This window comes from Abramis brama, assembly GCF_963993115.1.
Source record: "Abramis brama genome assembly, chromosome: 19".
Classification (NCBI taxonomy): domain Eukaryota; kingdom Metazoa; phylum Chordata; class Actinopteri; order Cypriniformes; family Leuciscidae; genus Abramis; species Abramis brama.
The window spans coordinates 3,109,271-3,135,171 of record NC_139981.1 but is presented as its reverse complement, the minus strand read 5'-3'; the positions used below and the strand labels follow the sequence as shown (position 1 = coordinate 3,135,171).

Here is a 25,901-nt window from a genome sequence, read left to right as displayed (position 1 = left end):
CTGGAGGAGAACTCAAGCCTTTGAACTGTTTTAATTGCTCCACATTGTCACACTCCAAATAAGACATTGTTTTATTTACATGACTGCCCGCAATGAAGCACAACAGTAGGGTAAGAAGCAAACATCTCATTCTGTTTCTCCATAGAGAAATTTATTTTTTTGTGAAAGATCAATGTAAGGTTGTTAAAGGGGTGGTTGATTATGATTTCACTTTTCTAACTTTAGTTAGTGTGTAATGTTGCTGTTTGAGCATAAACAACATCCGCTCAAAGTTCAAAGCAAAGGGAGATATTTGCTTTTAAAGAAATCACTTTTTAAGGACGACAACAAACGGCTGGTAGAGACTCGACATTCCTCCATTCCTAAAATTTACATAAACCCCGCCCCCGGAACACAATTTATAGATTATCAAGAAGACAGAATATGCTAATCAATGACTAGAAGATACTACACATAAGCTACATAAATTCATCATCTAACCATTCAGAAATGTCCTGTTGCTTCTACATGTTGTCACTTCTTCTTGAGTCTCTCCATTATTGTCTGACTTCGGTTTGAACATAAAAGGCTAAAAGTTTTAGAATTTTTCAGTGCATGTCTGTGTGAGGTAAAAGGACACAAGCTCTTGAAGCTCCGCCCCCTGTACCGGGAGCAGCAGCTCATTTGCATTTAAAGGAACAGACAAAAAACTGTGTTTTTTGCTCACCCTCAAAAAGTGACAACTTTAGCATGCTATATAAAAATATCTGTGGGGTATTTTGAGCTAAAACTTCACATACACACTCTGGGGACATCAGAGACTTATTTTACATCTTGTGAAAAGGGCATTATACCACCCCTTTTAGCAATGACATATACTAGGTAAGAAAAAAAAACCTAAATGTTTAATTCCTGACATTAATACTAAAATCCAGAAAAGAAATCAAACAATTAGAAAATTCTGTGTTTTTTAATATCAATATTTTTATTTATTTATTGCATACAGTATACTTGATTTTTTTAATTAATATAATATAATATAATATAGATTTATAGAATATATAGATTTACACTGTTTAATTGGCAATGCTTAGAACCCTTGAAAAATCTCTATGAAGAAAATGAAATGGAAAAATACTTGGAACGTGGAACCAAAGCCACTGGAAAGGTTGGTGGTCCCTGTTGTGCTCTAATCGACATATACATTTAAAAAAACGCACAATTTGGCATAAATGTTTAGCTCTGAATCTTTGGTGGAAAAAAACAAAACATTTTCCCTTTTTCCGACACCCATTATCTCTGAGGATACAAATATAAAAGCTTGGGCACATGGAATATGCTTCGAATGACGGAAGAATTAGGCTCTTTTACGTAGTTATTTTGAGTTTCATCAAGCCACAAATGGACGCTCTCCACTGCTTTTTCCATTTCACAACGCATGACTGTTAAAAAAACTCACAAATGCTGTTTGACTTGGTCAGTCCTGCCAAACATGTAAAAACACCACCTCCAGCTGAGCCGACAGCATTCAATCAAGGAGTTTTCAGACATCTGTTTTAGCCACTTAAGGTCTAGATGGTCACATTCTTCCAAATGATAAAGAGCCATTACCACCCAAACTACAAAGCCATGCCATTCTTCTATGGGTCAAGCCTTTTGAATTCCTCTCTGTGAATGTCCAACACTGATCTGGTCAGCTTTAAAACTATATAGACAACAAGCTCTGTTCCAAAATCCAGTGAACTACCATTTCTCAGCCATCTCTTAAAACACACAGTCTGATAAATGAATAACACCTCAGTAATCAGAACCACTAGGGAGTTTATTTTCCAGTCATATTTCGTTCTCGTTTAAGAAAAACAAAGTGAAAAGGTTTCAGAGAGTGAGTGATGATATTGATGAACCGTTGGGCATCACATCTGTTAGCCTGTGTTCTCGTATCTGATCCAAACATTGTTTCCAAAGCCTGGACTGCACGTTAACAGGTTGGCTGCACTTCATACAAAACACCGAAACGGTCAATGTGCAAAACGAAGAGCGAGTGGACAAACAACTCGCAAGCCTTCATGCAAACGTACTTGTATCGCACACAAAAAGTTTGAATTCTGTTCAAATTCTTGCAGGGATCTGTTAAACAGAGGCTAACAGGCCTGTCGAGCCAAGGACTGGATTTTATGCAACCTTCCTCCTCTTAAAGGGATAGTTCACACTAACATTTAAGAAAAACAATTTTAAAGAAAGTTCTAACTGCTCTTTCCCATTCAATAAAAGCATATAGTGACTAGAAGCTGTCAAGCTCCAAAAAGGACAAAATTGGACCATAAATGCAATAAAGTAGACTGTGCATATGACTTGTGCATTCAATTTTAAGACTTCTGAAGTCATATAATGGCTATAGTTAACCTTGATTCCCATCCTACACGACTATCATTCACATATGCACATATTCAAATGCAAATTGAAAATATTCAGATGCACATCAAGGTGTCGAGACTACTTTTATTGGTCTTGATAGCCACAGATGGAAAAAGCAGGTTGGGGATTCTGCTAAACATCTTCATTTGTGTTCAAAACATCACAGGTTTGGAACGACATGAAGGTGAGTGAATAATGAGACATAATTGGGTGAACCCTGGGGAATGAATATATCAATCACACACTGTTATATGTCTGTGTAATCATGTCATCTGAGCGCCACACATGTGAAAACACATAACAAGCTCGTACTTCTACTGACCTCGGTGAAAACGCCTGCGATCCCGGCTTGGCACGACCCATGTTCTTCCCCATAGGTCTTCTTATGGTCTGTGAGAGTGAGTAGGGGGAGAGAGACAGAGGAAGAAAAAAAAACATCAGACCACAAATGATTTCGCTGTAAGTCTGAGCCAGCATTTACTGGAGTTCTTCCGACATTCCATATGGAGTTAGTCAAAGTCCCAACTCCATCCAAGAGGAATCTGGGGGCCGCGAGACAGACTGAGAACGACCTAACAGCAACGCGTTCAACAACAGCTCACACTCTGGAGGGCTTCGAAAACGGGGGGGGATTGCTGTGCTCTCCGGTTACAGAAAATATTGGGCTTGGATCTCCCCATAATGCACTGCACACACACTGAAGGCCCCCAATGCTAACTCATTGGAGACAGGAAAAGATATGGAAGGAAATAAATAACTCAGGAGCTGAACACGGAAACAAATTCAGATCAAGAATTCGTGCACCCTCCCTTGCTCTTTCCGCAGCAAATCAAAACATCTTGTAAAATACGATGAATCCTTCTGGGATGATTAAATTCAATGCTGACGGAGGCGATGAATTTAATATACTACAATAACATCTGTCAAATGTATAATATGTGATACAGGGAGTGATAAACAGTGAGTGCAAGCGAATTTTGATATTGACAGCTGTTGATTGGCACCCTTAAAGAAACGTGCAGGTTTAATACAAGTTCATTTCTGTGTATCTGTGGCATGCTGCCGATTAACACAGAAAAAAATGTTGACTCGTTTCTCATTGTGTAAAAAAATAAAGAAAATAGGTGAAAAAAGACTATGCAGGTGAAATGCAGAAGGAATACTGACATGAAGCAAAAGTGTTTTCATGAAAGTAAATGTGAATTTTGTTTTTGTTAAAAATACGTTAAAAAAAATAAAAGTATTAAAATGAAAAAATAAAATGAGAGAAAGTTGAATCTATTTTTGTAGTAGTTAATATAATGGCAAAAATTCAGGTAAATCTAAACCTAAACATTTATTTAACAAGCACATATTGTGATCTCTCATGGGTACATATAACAGCTTTCACACAAAACAAAAACAAAAAATGTCTATCATAGTATCATGGTATTATTATTTCTTTGGATTTGGTAACATGGTGACATCATGGTTTTTTGGACATGCATCCAGGCCATAATGTTTGCTGAATAAAGTCTAAACCATCCCTCAGCTTGATGTGTAAAAAGTAGTAGTCAAATCGATTAATGGTGATTAATCACATCTAACATAAAGGTTTTTGTTTACATAATATATGCGTGTGTGTATAAATATATATATATATATATATATATGTGTGTGTGTGTGTGTGTGCGCGTGTATATATACATACATACATAGACTGTACACATATGTATATATACAGTATATGTCTATATATACAGTATATGTCTATACAGTACATAAATGTGTGTGTATATACAGTATTTACACACACTCACACAGACATATATACTGTATAATATATATATAATATATATATATTACTCATATATTATGTAAACAAAAGCTTTTATGTTAGATGCGATTAATCGCGATGAATCGATTTGACAGTTCTAGTAAAAAGTCAAATATTGAATCTGCATAACCCTGAATGTGTCCTCCAGATCTCTGGTCATATTTCTCTCCAGCAGAGTCTGGAAATGTGCTGCTTCTTTTTGATTCTGGATGTCTGATGCCAGACAACATCACTCTGAGGTTTTGGAGGAAGTTCAGGGCGCCATAACTCATTGTGAAGCCCGTTGAGAACATGTGCCACAATAAACAGCGTCATCTTTCCAACTTGTTCTGAGGGTTCAGGGCTCAGACTTGGCCATCACTGCTGAAGCCTGCTTTCAGTTTTGTGTTTGCTGGGCTTGATGAAGAACTTCTCCTACAATAGGGCTGGTTAGCACCAACTACCTCAAGGTACAATATACATTGTCTTACATTTCCAAGATTCATACACATTGCAATGCATCACCATACCACAACTGAACTGAACAATGTCAACTGACATGTATTAGCAAGATCAGTTTCAATGTCTCTCGCGCGGTTCACTTCACTTTAGTCCATTATGGCGCCTCATGGAAGTGGCTCTGACCACACTGAGAAACAGCGGTTTCAGAGTTCACGCTCATTTAGACGACCTGCTTCTACATTAGTTAAACTGTGGTGCAATTATGGTAATACTTGGGGTTAGAGGTTTGCTTAAATGAATAACCTTAAGTATTATTCGTAATAGTCATAGCAATGTTTGCTTTAGCAGTTACCACTAACACATACTCTCTCATTGCTGAATAACAGGACAATAACAATCAATGATCTTGATACAACTATACACTGAATGTAACTTTCAAATCGCTTGTACATTTAAAAGACCAGAGCTATTGTTAACTAAAACAAAATAAAATAAAAATTTGTTAAATGAAATAAAGCTAAATAAAATAAAATATAAATATTAGATTTTAGACAAGTACTAAAATTACTAAAAATAAAATAAAGAAAAATGTTATATAAAAAGTTAAATAGATAAATTCAAAAAATAAAACTGACAAAAGCACATAACAAAATTACTAAAACTAAATGTGAAATAAAAATAAATTAAGGCTAAATACATAGAACTACTAAAAAAACAACAACAACTAATAAAACTGGCAAAAGCACATACAATTACTAGAACTTTAAAACGGAAATTGAAATGAAAACTGAAAATATAAAAATAAAATCTAATTCAAAACATTAAACACTATAGAAGTATATAAAAATATAAAAAATAACACTTCAAGATTGACTATTGAGGGAGTTAAAGTGATAGAGAGCGAGTCGATACCTTCATAACACGGTATGAGAGGCTGTGATTTGCCCTGGAGATTGGCTGAGATGATGGAGCAGTATCCGTGGGGAAGAATATACTCCGATTCATAGTATACATTCTTCCAGCGGTGAGCGCAGGCCTGCAGACAATAAAAGAAAAGGAAGGGGGAAGAGAGACAAGGAGTAGTTAGACAGTGTAGACAGCTTATTCAATTTGACATGAATCACAGGTACAAGTACAACCCATTGACCAGACTCTACATCCCTTACAGCCTCTTTTTCATTTGCATCTAATTAAATATGGTGTCTACCATGACTAAGGCGTGTATATATCTCACACACATCAGGTCTAAATTTGCATCATCATCATCATCATCAGCATGGTAATTGCACCAAGAAACAAACAGGATACACAGACAAATCTTCTTCTCTTTATTCCAGAGCCAAATTAACTTCTGAGACAAAACCAGCTGGCCACGGCTGTGGATCTAATATGTCCACTGAGAGGGGGTTGTTGGTTTTAGAAAGCTGAGCATCTTCATTCAAACATCTCTGATCCCTGGAACAACAGAAGCGCTCAAGGCTGTGAAGCCAGCCAGAGAGCAGAGAGAATCTGAGAGAGAGAGAGAGAGAGAGAGAGAGAGAGAGAGAGAGAGAGAGAGAGAGAGAGAGAGAGAGAGAGAGAGAGAGAGAGAGAGAGAGAGAGAGAGAACAGACGAAGAAAAAGCAAAAAGGTCATAGACAGAGGACAGTAACTAAAGTAGTTGCATTTCCTGAAGGAAGTGCCTGAAGGAAGTTCTTGCAAGGATGGATAGTGTTAAAGATTAGGACTGTTACAGAAACCCTAAGAGTCCATGCATTAATATTTTTTCTTATATTCTCATGATTTTGGCTTAATTTTCCTCATGATCCGAACATAATTTTTTTTTTTTTTTGTGGTGATCTTGACATTGCATTAATATTCATGTCTGCAGCACAAACAGTTCACAGTTCAAAGTCTAATAATGGTGTTTGTATGAGAAACAGAAACAGTAATACTTGTCTTAGCAAACACCACTAACAACTTCAAGTAGCAACCACTAACAACTTTTAACAAGTCATTATAACAAAAACAACAACAACATGGAAAAGATCACGCAAACCCTGCCATCAATAATCTAAAACCTCTCTGTTTCGCTCATTAATACAGTCCTATAATCGTATGCCACAAACTTTCCTTTCCCCATTTTATTTAGAGTCAAATCCCTTGTGGAGAAACCAAATTCCCTCCAAAACACAGTTCAGCTTCCTGTTTCTCCATGATGGAAACTGCACAACAGCTCCGTTGAGATAAACAACCAATTTTAAGATATTACAGCCACACGGATTCATACAAAATGCTCACACATGATGTCAGATGACTATCTGGCAGTAGTTTGTTGTGTTGAGAAACACTGCTAGTCTGTTTGACTGCCCGAGCCTTATGCCTTCTCCAGACTTTGTGATTTCGGCAATCCTATAAGATCATTACAAATCACAGTCAGACATGGATCAAATAAACTTGAGTACGACATGCATGTAGACTGTACGATGATGACACCTATTGAATCGTAGGCTACGACGAATGAAAAGTCATCAGTATGCGCTAGTAGCAAACAAATAGAGCAAGATGAATCGCATTTTTGGCAATTGTGGTTTTTATGTGCGATAAAAAAAGGGGATGAAGCAAAAGAGGAGAATATGGATGCGGTCATGGCTAGGGAAAAGAGGCCAACTTGGCATGCCAATTTTGCAAATGGAGCCATATCGTGTTGATCAATACGCCATTTCATGTTGCATTTTTATTGGCTAGTCAGTATATGTAGGTTGTAACAGCAAACACACTGTAAGATGATCATGCTAAATTTCTAACATTGTCAGAAAATGATCACAGGCTATTTTTGGTCGCAAGATCGTGACAACGGCCATCTTTTAACGTCTCTCACTGTACGACGTAGGACCACCGCTAAGGAGCCACGACCACAGAAGTCCCCATTATTGGTCATCTTTCGTCTAGGACAGCCCAAAATCATACAATGTGTACCGGGCATGAAGCAGTTCACTTTTACTATCATCTAAACTCAAAACAATCCACATTTGACAACCTGAATGTCAATAAAACAGCCTCAGCCTGTCTGATGACAACCAAAGGAACAAACTCCAACTTATTCCCTGGCAGCCGGCATTGGGAAACACACAGGACAGACGTAGCGAAATACGTAATGCTTAACTAAATCAAGAATGAGTCTGAGATGTGCTTTTCCCCTCAGAGGCTCTGAGTCACCGTGGATCACGGGCTAATCATGTTTCTGCTCATGCTGAGAGCTGATTGGCTGAGGGAAGGCCAACACATCTGCCCAACAGCTCTCTTACATGCCTTACATGTAAACGTGACTCCCTTCAAATGCAGCTATTTGTTGCGGTGGGACACACACTGTAAACGCATGTACATGCATCTATAAAGTTGAAGTGCTTTCAGGTAATAAAATAAATTTTGTATGCACACAGCTTTTACTGTAAAGCACATTTGATCATTCAAATGTTTGGGATTGGTAAGACTAAATGTTTTTAAAGACTTCATTTATTACAAATACAGTAAAAACAGCAATATAATATAAATAAAATATCAGTTCTGAATATATTTTAAAATGTAGTTTATTCCTGTAATGCAAATCATTACTCCAATCTTCAGTGTCACATGATCCTTCAGAAATCACTCTAAAATGCTGATTTGAAGAAACATTTCTTCTTATTATCAATGTTGAAAACAGTTGTGCAACTTTTCAGGATTATTTGATGAATAGAAAGTTTAAAAGAACAGCATTAAAGGGGTCATGACATGAGAAACCAAATTTGCCTTGATCTTTTGGTATATAAGAGGTCTTTGTACCATTAAAACTTCCTGCAAGTTTCATAGCTTAAGACCCCATTATAAATGAAGCATTTATTTAATCAAGCTCTAATTACAGCTCGTTGGGGATCCATGGTACGAAGTGACGTCACGGTATGAAGTGACGTACCAGTCGTTGTTAATTTAAGCGTGTGTTCTCTACATTTCAAGGATGACTGTTTTGAGAACAAATCGCAGTATGATGCTAGCTTTGCCAGAAAACTTTTGCTTAAAGATCAGGCCGTGCCGACTATTCTGGGTCCCAACGATTAGCAAACTGTAAGTAATGTATTTCAACTACTTTTAGCCAATGACGTCAGCCAATCATAACAGTGGGCGTTAACACTGAACTCTTAAAGGGGAAACACCCCCAAAACAGACTGTTTGAATCAGAGGATGAGAAACAGGGTGGGAAAAGGTCATAAATCACTAAAATTTAAAAGTGTTTTTGTCCAAAAAACTATAGTAACACTATAATTGCATCTAAGGGAACATAATAAAACAAAAACAAAAACCATGTCATGACCCCTCTAACATTATAAATGTCTTTACTGTCACTTTTGATCGTTTGAATGTGTCCTAGCTGAATAAAAGCATTAATTTCTCTAAAAGAAATTAAACAGACCCCAAACGGTAGCATGCATATCGAGTTTATGGTGCAATCAAGAGATCAAAATTTGCATATTAAATATAAAACAGTAGCAGAGATCTCACCTCTGTGGTAAAATACACTATATAAAACAGCTCTAAAATCTTATTGCATGAGCTAACGCCACGTCTTCGGTTGCTGTGCCACATCTCCTGCCAATTAAAAACATTTATACAGCCTTGATTGTGTTGGTGTCTCTCTTGCACGTGGTTCTCCTGGGCAATGCTCATATGTTTAATCCGGTCCTGAATTGTAAATACTAATCTACCAACCAAATTACCATCATTACAGCTTCCACTATAACATGCCATCTCTCCCTCAACCTCTTTGATTTGAACATATCAGTGCTGTAAGTGTCCTTGCCTCTGTCAGACCACCCTGATCCTGCCTTCCTGTAAGACGCCCATGAAAACCCAGAGAACCCCACGACAGGGTTCTGCAGACGTAACGAGGAGTCTGACCTCGAATCAGACCACCACAACACAATTCAAGCCTGAAGAAACCTGGAAACAAAGCAGATTGGTGTTGCTGACGTCTTGTTTGACTTGTTTGTCCATTTAGAGCATCTATCCTAGAGCTCCAGTTTGTCATCATGATAAAATGGCCCTCACTTCAAACACTCTTGCTTTCTCTTGATGTATGGAACAGCTGGAGTTTAACAATGCGGTCGTAGTGAAAGATATTTGTAACAATGATGGCTTTAGTTTCTGCCCATGTTTTACAAGTCGATGTGGTTTGTATTAAACAACTGCTGAGATGGTTGAAAAATAGGTTGTTAAGACAAAAAAGTGGAACAACGAATAAAGCAAAGCATGATTGAGATTATTATTACACAAAAAAGTCTATTGTATTCAAACAAAACCCTTGTTAGCGAAAAGCATAAATTTCCTACTCTGATACATCCGTCACGTTAAATCTGGACCATTTTGACCATAATTACCTGTTTAACGCTCGAGTCTTTCATCCTCATGTTTCATTATACTTTGAACAGGTTACTATTCTGTAAAATATTAAGGCAATCGTGCTGCAAAATTGAGTCCTAAAACCCAGAAACTAGTAAATATTCCTGCACTTCTGGTTCATCCCAATGTTTTTTTTGTTTGTTTTTTGATAAATGCCTGAATGCGATTGTAATTAGGCTTCAAAATTCATAAAAGTTGTGTTCATTTGTGAACTATTTGTGACTCATTGTCACTATCTTGTTGAACAAAATGAACTTTTTTGGGTCACAGAGCTTATTTCTGCAATAATCCAAAAGCCAATGGATAAATCCTACTGGCTTTTTGTTGAGGGAACCAACAAACTGATGATAACTTCCGGGTTGGCCTACAAAAAAACTGTCATCTCTGCATTGCTTCAAACACAACTCATCCAATCAGAATTTAGAGTCCCAGTTGGAAAACAATGGTTGTTTTCAGTGTTTAAACGGAACATACCAGAATTTTGCCGTTGGTTTTGTCCTGTCGAGCGAGACTGACCCCCATCCACTCGTTGTTCCTGTCGCCTTGACACGTTTTCCCACAGGACTCCCTCTGCTTATTTCCTAGAGTAAAGAATGAGAACGTTAGCCAACAGAGAAACAAACATCTCTGTCTGCAAAGAGAAACACAATAAAACCACTCTGAGACACGCACCAGACAGCCTGAAACAAAACTCAAACAGACAATTGTTTGAGACAGTTTAATATGCTTAAATACAGACAATGCTGCTACAGATGGAACAAAATTATTTGTGTTAGTAAGATGAGTACAACACAAAATATTTGAAATGTGAAACTCATCAAATATGAATATATAAAGTGTGTGAACTCATTCCAGTGCTCACAATGCTGGTGTGCAGCTGCTCTACTTGGGAATCATAAAGTCTAGACTAGGGCTGCTCCCTAATAGTCAACTAATCATTAAACGTAAAACTTCTAGTCGCCCACAATTGTATTAGTCGGTTAGTCGCTTAAAAAAATAATAATTCATGCAGTCCGTGAGGACGTTACCAGCGGGTCATTGTGTTAATTACATGTCGGGCAGTAAATCCGAAGGTTCACCCATCATCCATCAACCTCAAATATGGCTTATCATTTGAAACATGTAAGAAGTAGCAACTTTACTTGGCTGCTCACTCTAACGTTAAATGTGCGCTATTATTAGGCACATATCCAAGTGTTTGTGCAGCGTGTGGAAGCTAAAGTATTAGCATGCTTTACTGCATGACATAGAGGCATCGGCGTGATCACTTGCATTTTTTCCTTAAAAAAGCGAAAACAACTTAACATACTCATTAATCATTTTTGGTCATACAAAATGATGTATTAGATAAGAGTAATACATCATTCAATAATGTATTTTTATGTGTGTACACTCACAATAACAACAAAATGTTGTGCTTTTGTAAAATAAAGAAAACAAACCTGATGCGCTTTCTGCCGTCTCAGTCTCCATGAACTAAAATGAACCGAAACTCAGCGTATAGGCTACTTGCCTTACAGGTACGTCTACTTTTAAACTAACCAATTCAATTCGAAAACAAATACTCTTTGATTATGTAATCCGTATGAAAGGTCCATTTTCTCTGTAAAGGCGCGTCCATTCAATTCCATTTAATAACTGTCAAGCAAGACTAAGAAGACTGTAGAGACTATTTCTACTAATGGTTGCTTTTGGGAAATGCATCCCAGTCTGTTTCCTAAAATGTAAGGCTTAAAGGGTAACTCTCGCCAAAATGCAACCTAGGGTCTTTTTGTTAATCTACCCGAGGCAAACTTTCGTGTAAAAGCATAATTAGAATGGAAACTCCACTTTTAAGTTTGACTGTATTTTCGTTTTTGGTCAAATTGCCTTTTGAATGGGAGTGCTTGGGGCACGACTGCTTGGGGCTTGACGCGCAATTTTCTTTTATTAAATCCAGACAAGACAGAGGTACTAATCATCGGTTCAAAAAACCGCCCACAAAACCTCTCACACTACAACTTTAACACAGTAGGATGTCCTGTTACTTTATCCTCTACAGTAAAAGACCTGGGTGTTATACTAGACTGCAACCTGTCTTTTGAAAATCATATTTCATATGTTACAAGAACAGCCTTTTTACACCTTAGAAACATTGCTAAGCTACGTAACATGCTATCAGTTTCTGATGCAGAAAAGTTAGTTCATGCATTCATGACCTCAAGACTAGATTACTGTAATGCTTTATTAGCCGGTTGTCCTGCATCCTCAATAAACAAGCTACAGTTAGTCCAAAATGCCGCCGCTAGAGTTCTTACTAGATCAAGAAAATATGATCATATAACACCAATTTTATCATCACTACATTGGTTACCTATAAAGTTCCGTATTAATTACAAGGTATTGCTACTGACTTATAAAGCCCTAAACGGCTTAGCTCCAGTCTATTTAACGGATCTTCTATCGCCCTATAATCCATCGTGCTCTTTAACCCTCAGAGAGTCTTCGGTCACTTCTGACCGAAAAAATTTCTGTTTTGAATTTTAAAAAATCACAGCTTCATCGGAAGGTTATGATACTTGGTGACTTTTATGGCATTAGGTATATGTATGCAAAAAAAAATTGAGGTCATGATCCGAGCATCCTAAGTGGTCGTAAAAAAAATAGTCACACTCAGTGCCTTCGGTCAAAAATGACCGACCCATAGGAAATGAATGGGAAATTTACAAAAACACAAAAATTCTCTGAATTTTTGTCTGTACAATCTACAAATCGGCCACGATTCTAAAAAAAAGTACACCGCAGTAAAGGGGTGACACTCTACAACATCAAGAGTGCAAAAAATTCACACCCACCCACACACACACACATAGAAACACACTTTTATACACATACACACCAATAAATTCAGATTACAAAAAATCTGTTTTGAATTTTTAAAAATCACAGCTTCATTGGAATGTTACGAAACTTGGTGACTTTTCTGGCATTAGGTATGTGAACACAGAAAAAAATTGAGGTCATGATCCGAGAATGCTAAGTGGTCGTAAAAAAAATAGTCACACTCATGGTCTTCGGTCAAAAATGACCCCCATAGGAAATGAATGGGAAATTGACAAAAACACAAAAATTCTCTACAAATCGGCCACGATGCAGAAAAAAAGTGCTCAGCAATGAAGGGGTGAAACTCTAAAACATCAAGAGTGAAAAACATAACATAATTAATAATTATAATTAAAATATATATATAATTAATATAATAATTATTAAAATTATTAAAATAATAATTAATAAAATGTTATAAACCTTGGCAAAAAGTATTATTTGACAATTTAAAAAAAAAATACAATCAATCCACATCTTAAAAGTAAGTAATTTGGTCCAAAAACAACTAGAATTCACAAGCATCTCCATTTAGAGCTATTACAGGCATCTAGTGGTAAACCCATGCAATAACATGATTTATTTAATTTTATGTTTAATAAATTGATTTATTTATTTTTTTTTTATTTTTTTTCTGAAAGCCTAGTCTCTATTTTAACCCTTTAACTGTCACCGTCCCGTATACGGGACGCCTAAGTTTACTTCACTATATTACAATTAAATCCTAATTTAATCATGACAAACTATATATCGTTGGAAAGGTCTAAGACTCCTTAATAGATATTTCAGCATTGTTTTTTGTTACAATTTATGCAGGAACAGTAATAGATGAATTTATGACAAGAGCGCACCTCAAAAAATCGACATCATAACAGGCGTTTCTGGCGTTTGTCACAAAAAGTCGACGCACACACTTTTAATAACTGAAACTTTGGTTTTCATGCTAAAAGTTCATAATAAAACATTTAATCTAGTATTTGTCAATAAAAAAAAATATATAAAATAATATTATCCTCTAAAAAGTATAATATACATATTATCCTCTAAAATATAATATTATCTTTTTTATTGCCTTTTTTATTACATCACATATTTTAGTAGTTATCATAAATTAGGTATCATTTGAAAGCTTACGATCTCAGATTTCATCCCGTGAAAACTGTTTTGAAATTGGACATTGTGTTACCATAGAAACGGTACTCTAAATTATTTTATCAGGCTCCTCCCCTTTTGGGCGTCGTCATGTTTCATAATTTATGATCAAAATATTTTCTAATCTTGACAAAACACATATTGTCAGAAAGGTCTGAGTCTCAAGGTTCCATATTTTGTGACAGAAGTGATATTTGGACAGAAATGTATTAATTTATTATGGTAGAATGCATACAGTTAAATTCAATGGAATTCAATGACACCCGGTGGCTATTTTTGGTAATACGCCTAAACAAAATCTCATGGGAACTTCAATTTTTGTGATATCAACTTCAAATTTGGAACACAACTTGGTTAGATATATGGCTTTGATTTTATAGTAATTTTTTTGTAAAACATATTTTGTAAAATATATATTTTATATAAAAGAAAAATATTAAATAAATTATATTTGATTTAATGTGAATTTAAACTTCCATAACTTTTTCATACCTTAATTTTTTGAAGTGCTTTCACCTCAGTAATAATCTGCATTTTTTTCTCTTTAAAACAAGACCAAACTTGGGTCTATACTCCAAAGCATTCTTGAATTACAACCATTTAAGCATGAATAGTGCATTTTAATGTCCATTCTCAAAAAGGGGGGTGACAGCTAAGGGGTTAACTGAAAATACCGCATAGAAAAATAAAATAAAAAATAATAATAATTTTAAAAAAAAAACATTATTTTCAATGGCAAAAAATGGACTATAAATATTGCATAAATATTAATAAGTTCAATCAAATTGTCTCAAAATACTAAATTAAAAAGAATAAATATTATAGAACAAAAATAAATTGCATTGGTTTTTACTGGGATGGAGGAAGTTTCATTTTTAGGTGTCCGGTCACTTCTGACCGGGAAGGCACTGAGTGTGACTGCTAAACGAAGACTCTCTGAGGGTTAAGATCACTAAATTCGAGGCTTTTGGTCATACCTAGGATATCTAGGTCCACCAAAGGAGGGAGAGCATTTTCACATTTAGCTCCAAAACTCTGGAATAGTCTTCCTGATACTGTTCGTTGCTCAGACTCGCTCTCCCAGTTTAAAACTAGATTAAAGACGCATCTCTTCAGCCAGGCATTCATATAATACTTTTAATCTTACAGTTAAATCCGACCTCTAGTTCATAAACGCCAGAGGAAAAACTGGCCCCCGACTGAGCCTGTGTTCTCCCAAGGTTTTTTTTTCTCCATTAGGTCACCTGATGGAGTTTTTCGGTTCCTTGTCACTGTTGCCTTTGGCTTGCTCAGTTGGGGATATTTGGGGATATTTAATTTAATTAATCAATCAACAATACTATTGATCAGCATTACCAAACGTGGACGTTTTCCACTAGAAACAAACATTGATGTATTATTTTAATTTAATACTGTGAAGCTGCTTTGATACAATCTGTATTGTGAAAAGCGCTATATAAATACACTTGACTTGACTTGACTATGATAGCATCAAAAATCACTATTTTTAAAACACTAAGAAGGCTCGACACAACATGAAACTTTGCTGGAAGTATCACCAGGGGCTCTACACATGAACTCGCATTGAGAACATTGTTTGTGTTCACAGAGTTTACAAAAAAAAAAGGTTTTGAACAACTCACTGTAGCTGTGTCCACCGGCATTTTGACAGTCAAAAATATTCGATCTCCGAATGTGAATGAACTGACTCTGAATTTTAGTATCGCTTCTTATATGAGGATCCTTTTTGAAATACAAGGTTAAAGCATGATATCGATTCATTATCTCGAAATGTTAGGATTAAAAATTATTAAAGGTGACCTTGGGAAATATGAACCATGACGTATCAGCTTCTTGAATAAGATATGTTCTATTTTGGAGGTACAGAATTCTATTGTCTATTTTGGGTTTTTATTAGTGTATAGAAATGGAGGATTTATGAGCACAGGCGTGTTATTCCTGCAGGGAGTTTATCTAAGCATAAGGGTCGACTTTAATGTTTATCTATGACCGTTGAGCTACAGCGGCCCTCTGAGGGGCAAACTGTGATTGTCCGCAGGAAAAGAGTGATGGCTCCCGGGACTGCGGCTGTTTTCTTTGGCTCTGGTTATTTTCTCTTCCTTCTCAGCAGACTGACAGCATCGGCTCAGAGACTTCCAGACTTAGGCTGCGAAATGCCCAGTTGAACTCGGATGTCTGTTCTACTCCCACCCAGTTTTGGTATGAATAAATGAAGCAATGCATTACAAAAAAAAAAAAAAAAAAAAAAAAAAACCTTCACACCAGCCCAAAACCTAGTGAGTAGTTTTGCAGTCTACTACCAACACTTAAAAAAAAAAAAAAAATCGGTGAAATTTATGGTAAAAATGCCATCTGTGGTTGCCAGAACTTTACTGTAAAAATACGGTAGCAACATTTTAGGTTTTAAAGATTTAACGTAAAAAAACATATTTCATTAACTAGCATATAATATGTTAATTATACCAACCTATTGAAGTACAGTCTGTTTTGCATTTTTATAGTACACTGACTCACAACCACCAAAAACAGGTGGTGATGAGAAAGTCACATGAAGAATCAAAGCTCAAGTACAAGCTGAAGTAAATACTAATATAAAGAAGGTGCACAGTGTCATTCACACAACACAAAACAAAACAAAACACAATCATGGTAACACACGACACTAAAATAATATTCAGAATAAAAAGTTAAAATGAACAGAATTCGTTTGAAATAAAACTGTTTTGTAACATTATAAAAGTCTTTACTGTCACTTTTGATCAATTTAATGAATCCTTTCTGAGTAAAACTTTGAATGGTAATGTACTGTATATATAGGACCATGGTCGACTAGTCTTGGGTGGTTCATAAGCTAGTATTTGCAGCAGCTATTACACGAAATCTTGTCAGGAAACAACCTTTTACCTCCTAAACAGCAGTTTGTCAAAGGTGGGACAAATGGTTCTAATCACGTCTTGTTTGAGTTTTTTGAAGTTAATGCTTTTGCCCCTAAAGCTGCGAAGCATCCAAAGCACACAAGGACGAGCGCCAGATCTCGAGTTAGGAGGAAAATACAAACTGTCAAAAACCAAGATGAAGTTTGCTTGGGATATGGACGAAACATTATTTTCAGCAATTAGCAGCGAAGCGCCATCCAAAAAACACTACTCATCGAACACAGATATATTTCACGGGTTCAAGACTGCAGGAAAACCGCAAGAAGAAATTCCCTTCTAAAAAACCTTGGCCATTGCTTCAAATGAGAGGGCGCGAGGAATGTTCCTCAGACTATAAACATCTCATCAAATCACCGACCCCGGTTCGCCCCGGCTATCTCCGTAACAGACGTGTTTGTTTTCTCATCTGTGTGGGTCCTGAAGGCCGTGTTCTTCTGGTTGTGAACCGCTCAGCGAGGGGATGGCCTTCTCTTTGAAGAGTAGCAGAATGAGATCTGGAAGTCTGGAGTGACAGAGCGAGAGGCTGGAGTGTGCTGGTTGGTTAAATGATAACTGAAGGAAAACAAATGCGCATGCTATCTCTACTTTGATCGTCATGCTAAGCTTAAAGAGTAACTCTCGCCAGAATTGAACCTAGGGTCTTTTTGTTAATCTACCCGAGTCAAACTTTCGTGTAAAGGCATAATTAGAATGGAAACGCCACTTTTAAGATTGACCGTATTTTCATTTTCAGTCAAAATACCATTTGAATGGGAGTGCTTGGGGCACTTCTATGATAGCATCAAACAGGCCCCGGGTTGGGTAATCGGGAGAATCGGGAGAATTCCCGGTGGGGCGCTTCACTTTTGGGCCGGTCGAGGAATTTTTTTTTTTTTTTTTCACATTTGTCATGTTAGTTACATTAGGCTACACACGTTCCGCATTCTGACACCGCAGCGCGCAGCCTCTGCATGGGTTGTACCATGTGAGGGAGTTCTCCCCTCCCTTCCTATAGAGTTGGTTGGGTCCATAGCCCGTCTTTTCCAAAAGGTTTTCTCAGTTAGGCTACCGCGGCACCGCCTACCGATAGCTGGGCCGGCCCTACCGTAACGGTACACGTCAGGGAGGATGGATGGATGGGAGGAAGAGGCCAGGAGGTATGGAAGCTTGTTTCCGCCACAGAATAAAACATTTTAAAAGATAATTGCGACTTTTTATCTCACAATTGCGAGTTTACATCTCGCAATTCTGACTTTATTTCTCAGAATTGCGAGATATAAAGTCAGAATTGCGTGAAATAAAGTCGCAATTGCGTGTTATAAAGTCAGAATTGCGAGATATAAAGTCAGAATTGCGTGAAATAAAGTCGCAATTGCTTCTTATAAAGTCTAAGTGAATTATTATTTAACCTTTACATTATTTGTTGAACCATGGTATTAATACAAACTACACAATAGTAAGAGCTGAACTGGTGCTTCATTTATCCAATTTGGAAAAAGTGCTAATTTGGAATTCCACCATGGAAAAAGTGGGCCGGTCTTGGGCCTGAAACTCCCGGGCTGAAAAGTGGCCCCACTCCGGCCCTGGCATCAAAATCGCTATTTTTAAAACACTAAGAAGGCTCGACACAACATGAAACTTTGCTCGAAGTCTCACCAGGGGCTCTACACATGAACTCAAACATTGAGAACATTGTTTGTGTACACAGAGTTTACTAAAAAGAAAGGTTTTGTACGACTCACTTTATCAGTTAGTGTTTCCGGTGGCTGGAATTTTGTCAGTCAAAAGTAGTCGATCTCCGAATGCAACGTACATGAGCAAAGTAAAGATGGAAAGCTCCTAAAGCTTGTTTCCATTTAAAAAAAAGAGCCTAGGTTCAATTTTGGCGAGAGTTACCCTTTAAGCTAAGCTTGAGAGTTGGTCGACAGATAATTAGTCAGGTGAGGATCTTTTTAACACTGTGGAATCAAAATTACTGCCAATAATAGCTCAATCCAATAGTTGGCATTAGCATGTTGCTTAGCTAGTAATGCAATACTAAAACACAGTTACTACATTACACTACATTAGACCTATTTTCTGTACAAACTGCACTATTGTATGAAATGTAAACAACCCAGGCTCATTGGGAAACTGTGCCTCTTCCAACATTTTAGAAAACTCCAAAACCGTATTGGTATGGTAACACTTTACTTAAAGCCTTTGTATATAATGCATAAAGTATAAAGTAAATACATAAAGCATAAAGTATTCAATTCAATGCATTAATCATGCCTTCTAATGCACCGTGTATGATTACATGAATAATCGTAACCAGTTATATCACATTATAATACTTATCTATTCACTGAACACACCTTAAGAAAGTATACGTGACGAACATACTTATTTTTTTATACTTAATTATTATTACGACGTAATAAGGAATCTGCAAATATTATAATGCATTTTAATTTTGGTTACAATTATTTATGAAAAGATGTAATGCATTATAATGTACATTATGAATACCTTTATAAGGCGTTATATATAAAGGCTTTAAGTAATGTGTTTCAACGACAATTCACTGCAGTTTCCAACTTCCTTTTCACTCAAAGATTACCTGTTATTTTTAATAAAGACTTATTTTTGCACGGTTCCTTGCACAATAGTATATTATGACCTCACAACACTTTTACCACAGTACACGGTTTCTAAACCAGTGTTGGGTGTAATGCATTACTAAGTAATTAATTCCTGTAATTTAATTACTTTTCCCTTGAAAAAGTAAAGTAAGGAATGCTTCTATAATTTTTCTGTAATTTAATTACAGTTACTTCTGATGTAATTGCATTAAATACTGTATAGACTATAGAACAATTCTATATAAAACAAATGTAATGTCTAATGAAACAAATATGCTTCTCCCTTTAAATACTCAGTTGGAGAATAATTTATGCAATTTTACAGTATTTTTTTGAAAGAATTAAAAGAGTCAAGAATTTCATGTCTTGACTGGTCGAGATTGATATGGAATTTAGAAAGAAATGAGTAATAACTAATGCAATACTTTTTAGAGAGAGTAATTAGTACAGTATCGAAGATGTAATTAGTAGCTAGTAATTAAGTTCATATGCTTGTGATTCTGATTTAGTAAAGATTTGTAGACGCAAGTTACTGCATGTTAGCTTCTGCAATTGTGTTTTTATTTCTCGTTTGCTTTTTTAACACTAATTTCGGTTAGGTTTAGGAGGAGGTTTGTTATTTTCAAACATCTATGATGCCTTTAAAGGGTGTCTAGGTAGTCATCTCACTAGGTTTTGAAACTTAGTCAGAACTATTCTTATAGTACACAGTACACTATACAATAAAATACCTCACTCAGTGCAAAAACCCCTCATCACACAGACAATTAACTGACTCTATTACTCTAAATAAAGATCGTAATTGCTCTTCCTGTATATGTCTTTGAATGGGATCTGTGTTGCTTGAAAAGGAAATATCATAATTACTGTATTTGATGAAGCTAATGTCATTTTAGAAAGTGGAGAATTACCTCCCATAACAACTGAGGACAGTTGGAACGCATTTCACTTTACCAGTAATGAACGTCAATGAATGCTGTAAAAATAGGAGAAAAGATCTACAGTGCACGGCTCAAGAACTGCACTAAATATGCTTGCAATTATCAAGATCAAGACCATTCTGGAACCAATAAATTGTTTTGTGTCTCCTAGTGGATGAGTAAATGTCTAGTTATGGCACTGTGTATATCGTCTGACCCCGTGCACAAGAGTCATGAAACATTCTTCATAAATTGACAACAGACATTCATAATACGTTTTAAAGAAATAGTTTACTAAAAATAAAAATCTGCCATAGTTTACTCACCCTTATGTCATTTCCTTCTTCTGTGGAACATAAAAAATGATATTCTTATTCACCTTTTGATGTAGTGTGTTACACAAAACTGATTGTTTCAAAGCAGTTTTACAGAGATAAACAGGAAAATAGCAATCAATGCTATTACACAAAGTCCCTCCAGTGGGAGTTCTTCTCTATATCAGTGTCAGTGTTTCTGAACTCCCTGAAACGCCTCCATTGTAGTCTTGAGTTTCTTCCGGGAACGAACACATCACAGTATTCCTCATTATAATAATTAATATGCAAAATAAAGGGGCGGGGCCTGGTTGAGTTAGTTAGTAGTGTGTTAAACTGGTGGTTATGGTAAGGGGCGGGACATTTCCCAAACACACTCGAAGCGCTCGACCAATCACAACACACTGATCCAGTCGACCAATCAGAGCACAGCGTGGGGCTTCATAGAGACGGGAAGTAAACAGAGCGTTACTGACAGACTGGGGAAAGAGGAGCCGCAACAATGGAGAATATGTGAAAAAATAATGTGTTTTGAACATTCATGCATGAAAACCTGTTCTAGTAGAGCCTAAAAACTAAATCAAGACTTTGCAAAAAGGGCATAATATGTCCTTTTTAACTGATTCTAGTTTACCTCATATCAGTAGCAGTATTTCTCGAGGGGGGCTTCTGAGGGGTCTTATCCCGCATGATTGATGTAAACTCAAAGCTGGGGCCCCAGGCCCGCTGACACGCCTCATTTACTCATGTGTGTTCCGTCAGTAAGACCCAGCGTAAGCAGAAGTGTGTGCATTAAAGCCACATAAACCACTCTCATCTCTCCACCACAAGAAAAGAACTCAGAGCTTCAAGAGATTTCTACACACTGGATCCTTGGCACGGCCAATCGGAAAATATTAGCCAAACCATTCATCATTTCTATCAAAATACTGCAGGAGCCAGACAGAAAATGCTACAGACATTTTAACTGATTTCACACAGTAATATTAATAATGTTCAAAAAAGAAAAAGCTTTTAAGACACTGCTGTCTATCACATAAACAAGCTCATAGTATGATGCATGTTTGCAAAAGGAGAAGTGTAAATCTACCGCTATCAGTGTTGAAAATATCTGTTAGCATAACACGGGTAGTGTGAAAACAACAGGATATAAAATAACAGTCCTGTTTTTGATTATAACTGTGAAAAGTTATTAAAACTGATGAAAACAAGGCAGCTAAAACATTCGTCCAGGCAGGTTTTCAAATATTGACCGGTCCAAATTCCATGTTTAACTTCATGAGCCATTTCAGTGGTAAAGTGGTTTGGGTTAAACTACCCGCGTAAAACAGTTCGCTCGGTGATTTGCCTGCACAGATGGCATCTTCTAACTGTTTTTTACTTGAGCTGGTGCTGTCAAACACAAGCACACTTTGACACACACACTGTTTCACTTCCCTTTTTACAAGTTCCAAAGTTATACACGTTCAACATTGACTTATACAAGTTTTTTGTATACAATTTATAGTGCTTTTTTAATGATACGCATTGTTTCAAAGCAGCTTTACAGAAAATCTTTATGTTAATGATCATAATATCCTAATATCTTCATGCCTTGGTCACATTTAGCATATTAGAGCTGGGCGATAATATAGTTTACATTTTGTGATGATACAAGCAATCAAGCAGTTGAGATATGTGCAACATAGTATATATCAGCCTATGTGAATGTGCTGCACATATGCAGACATATTTATATATTATATATACTTATGTACTACTTATATACCTATACGTTGGACATACTTATATGAAGACCTTTATATGAAGAGCTGAGTGATAATATGGTTACATTTTGTGAGATTTGCTATATAGTATCACTTTACATGAATTCTGTTTGAATGCAGAGAAAGCTGGATATAATAAATATCCAACTTTGGATGGATGGATGGATATATGGATGGATGGATGGATGGAGCTGTGCGATAATACAATGCAAAGATGCAACCAAGATTCGCTATATAGATTATATTGCTATATACGTAAGAACAGTATACTATATGCATGCAGGTAAAGTAGGATGTACTATCCAACTTTTAATATTTTGCTAATGCAGTTTACATTTTTAAGCAGATGAGGTTTGCTATATAGTATATACCACTTAATGTGATTGTATTGTATGTATCCAGGTAAGGTTGGATAAACGTATAGTAGTTTTATCAAGTTATTAATTTGTTATGTGGCGATATTTACTGCTTTACCATTGTCGGGCCGAACGTGCACGTGTGCATGTATGCATGCATGTACTGTATGTATGTACTGTATGTATGTATGTATGTATTCATACATACATACATACATGTGTGTATCATATACACACACTCACACATATATTATACAAACTTTTATGTTAGATGTGATTAATTGTGATTAATCGATTTGACAGCACTATACTACCTATATATATATTTATTTTATTTTTCGTGACAGTATTCTGCTGTTCTTTGATATCAGTGTGAGTTTGGGATGTTTGTGAGATGATGCGAGATACACACCTCTGCCGAGGTCCATCTCAGTGCAGCGTTGCTCTGGGTTGTTGCGGATTCGGCACTTGTACACGGCTCCGGGAGACTGAACTGAACTACTGAAAGACGAGTTTGCTCTGGGAGCCCCAACCACAATCCTACAAACATCAGGAGAAACACACTGTCATTGTACATCACAACACAGCTACACACACACAACCTCTGAGGATACAACAGTCCATTCATACAGTTTTTGGTCATTGTAAAAGGGAAAATAAAACTAATATTCTTTGTAGTTTTGTTTCTTTTATCTGAAAGTGTCATGTCGCCTACATGACTAATAAGGATGCATAATGAGTGAATTAGGACTGGAGGTGGTTTCGCCTTGTCACACTGTCATGGTTTGGCTCTTCAATTCAGTGATGTAAGCACTACATCATTATCTCCACTGAAGCACAAGGCAATGATTTGGGTGCTGGCCAGTGTTTCCCTTTCACATTTAGGACAGATTTTGGAAGAAAGGCTTAACATCTGTGCAGTCACAAGAGAATTTAAAAAAAGTTGCATGTTTGAAATGTATTGGCAAAAGTCGGTTGTAAAAGTAAGGGCAAACATGCAAAGTGCTTTACACACTGCAAAAAATTTAGTATTTAGTATTTTACTTAGTATTTTTGTCTTCAAATATATATATATATATATATATATATAAAAAAAAAAATCTTAAATCAAGATCCATTTACTAAAGTAGTAAAATGCCATGAGACATTATGTCTTGTTTTCTGGGGAAATAAATAAAAAATGTGTTAGTTTTTGCTTAAAACTTACTTAATTTTGATTTATATTCCCAGAAAAAAATACATAATATCTTATGGCATTTTACTACTTTAGTAAAGACATCTTGACTTTATTTAAAAAAAATAAAAAAAAAGATACTTGGACTGGAAACAAGAAAAAAATAAGTAAGAAAAGCATTTTTTGCAGTGCAGCGCTCGTGTTACTGTGTATTTTACTATGTGATTAAGTGTGATTATTTTGTGGTGCTGCTTGTGATCAGTAATCATAAAATATTACACAAAAAACATCAAACCAAGTGTAATTCTCCCTCAAATGCATCATCATTTTTGCTCAGTGACTTTAATCATCCCGGTTTGAAAGTCAATTTTATTGATGAAATCGGTTTAAATCACCCAATGCAATAACATTCACATTTCAATTATTCCAAAAATGAAAATTCTGTCATCATTTACTCACCCTCAAGTTGTTCCAAACCTGTATGCGCTTCTTTCTTCTATTTAACACAAAAGAAAATATTTTAAAGAATGTTGGTAATCAAACAGTTTACTGTAGCCATTGACTTCCATAGTAGGAAAAATAAATAAAAATACTACGGATGTCAATGGGGTCCATCAACTGTTTGATCACCGACATCTTCTTTTGTGTTCAGCAGAAGAGAGAAATTCATGCAGGTTTGGAACAACATAAGGGTGATAATAAATTATGACAGAATTTTCATTTTTGGATGAACTATCACTTTAAGGGTCGACACATTTTTTTTGGAGGCACCTTGACAATCCAAAACCAAGATAAAGCAAAATAAACAAGACCATTCATACAAAAAACGTAAATTATTTGAGTTTCACTTTGGCGCTAAAACGTCGTCACGTTAACGAACAACGGAAGACCGCGACAAAAGGTGAATACTTTTATTATTTCTCATATTATTAGAGATTTATAAAACAAAACTTTATTTAAAATGTCTTTAATGTAGTTTACATTTTACATACTTTTTACGTAATGATATTCATCGACTTTTCAAACAAACGATTAGGAGTCTGTTAAAGTAGGCCAACATAGTTTATTAATATAACATTAAGAACACTTCAGTGACCACAAAAGTTAACCTAAAAAGAAGTTAGCAGCCTAAAAAGTGCGGTTATTTTCACCTGGCGCAACTGATGAAGAAGTGACGTTTGCATGAGGAGGTATCCATGGCAACCGAAGAGCGCTCGAGCGCTTCCGTTAGGAAAAATAACGGGAAAACGTAAGTACTGTGCTTATTTATTATGGGCCTACTTAATAATATATTTATACATAAGTTTTAACTTTTTTTTTATTTTATTTTTATAACCTCTTTAAGACAGTTGGCCAAAGGCTTTGGCTTACTATGCTAGAAGGGTTGCGCGAGACAAACCTTAACATACTTAAAATAAATAAATAAAAAAGTTCATTTGAAGACGTTTAACGCCTTTAAAATCAGTGTACAATTCGCATACTACAAAACCAGACTCATAACCAACTATTTAAATCTATATTGGATGAACTCACCAGCGTGAGTTGTCATGGACGTGCTCCAGGACTGAATATCCAAAAAACGTCGCATCTGGACCCCGAAACACCAGGGGATGTTGCAAGTCGATGTTAAAGGAATAAGCCAACGAAACAAAACACAAATACACAAAAACATCCAAAGCGATTCTTTTCCGTGAAGAAAGCTCCGTCATTCTGTTTTGCATCCTCAGTGCT

General features: G+C 36.2%; 1 protein-coding gene across 1 annotated transcript in view; it reads right to left on the bottom strand.

Annotated features, from left to right (window-relative positions):
* The window catches only part of itga9 (integrin, alpha 9), a 97,606-nt gene that overhangs the window by 71,463 nt on the left and 242 nt on the right, over positions 1 to 25,901 (bottom strand). The window contains exons 1-5 of the mRNA XM_084093988.1: positions 25,704 to 25,901; positions 23,409 to 23,536; positions 10,541 to 10,647; positions 5,564 to 5,687; positions 2,717 to 2,784 (exon numbers count right to left, since the gene is read on the bottom strand). The exon at positions 25,704 to 25,901 is cut by the window's right edge and continues 242 nt beyond it. Coding sequence (XP_083950114.1) covers positions 2,717 to 2,784; positions 5,564 to 5,687; positions 10,541 to 10,647; positions 23,409 to 23,536; positions 25,704 to 25,901 — 625 coding nt within the window. The remainder of the gene's footprint in view (positions 1 to 2,716; positions 2,785 to 5,563; positions 5,688 to 10,540; positions 10,648 to 23,408; positions 23,537 to 25,703) is intronic.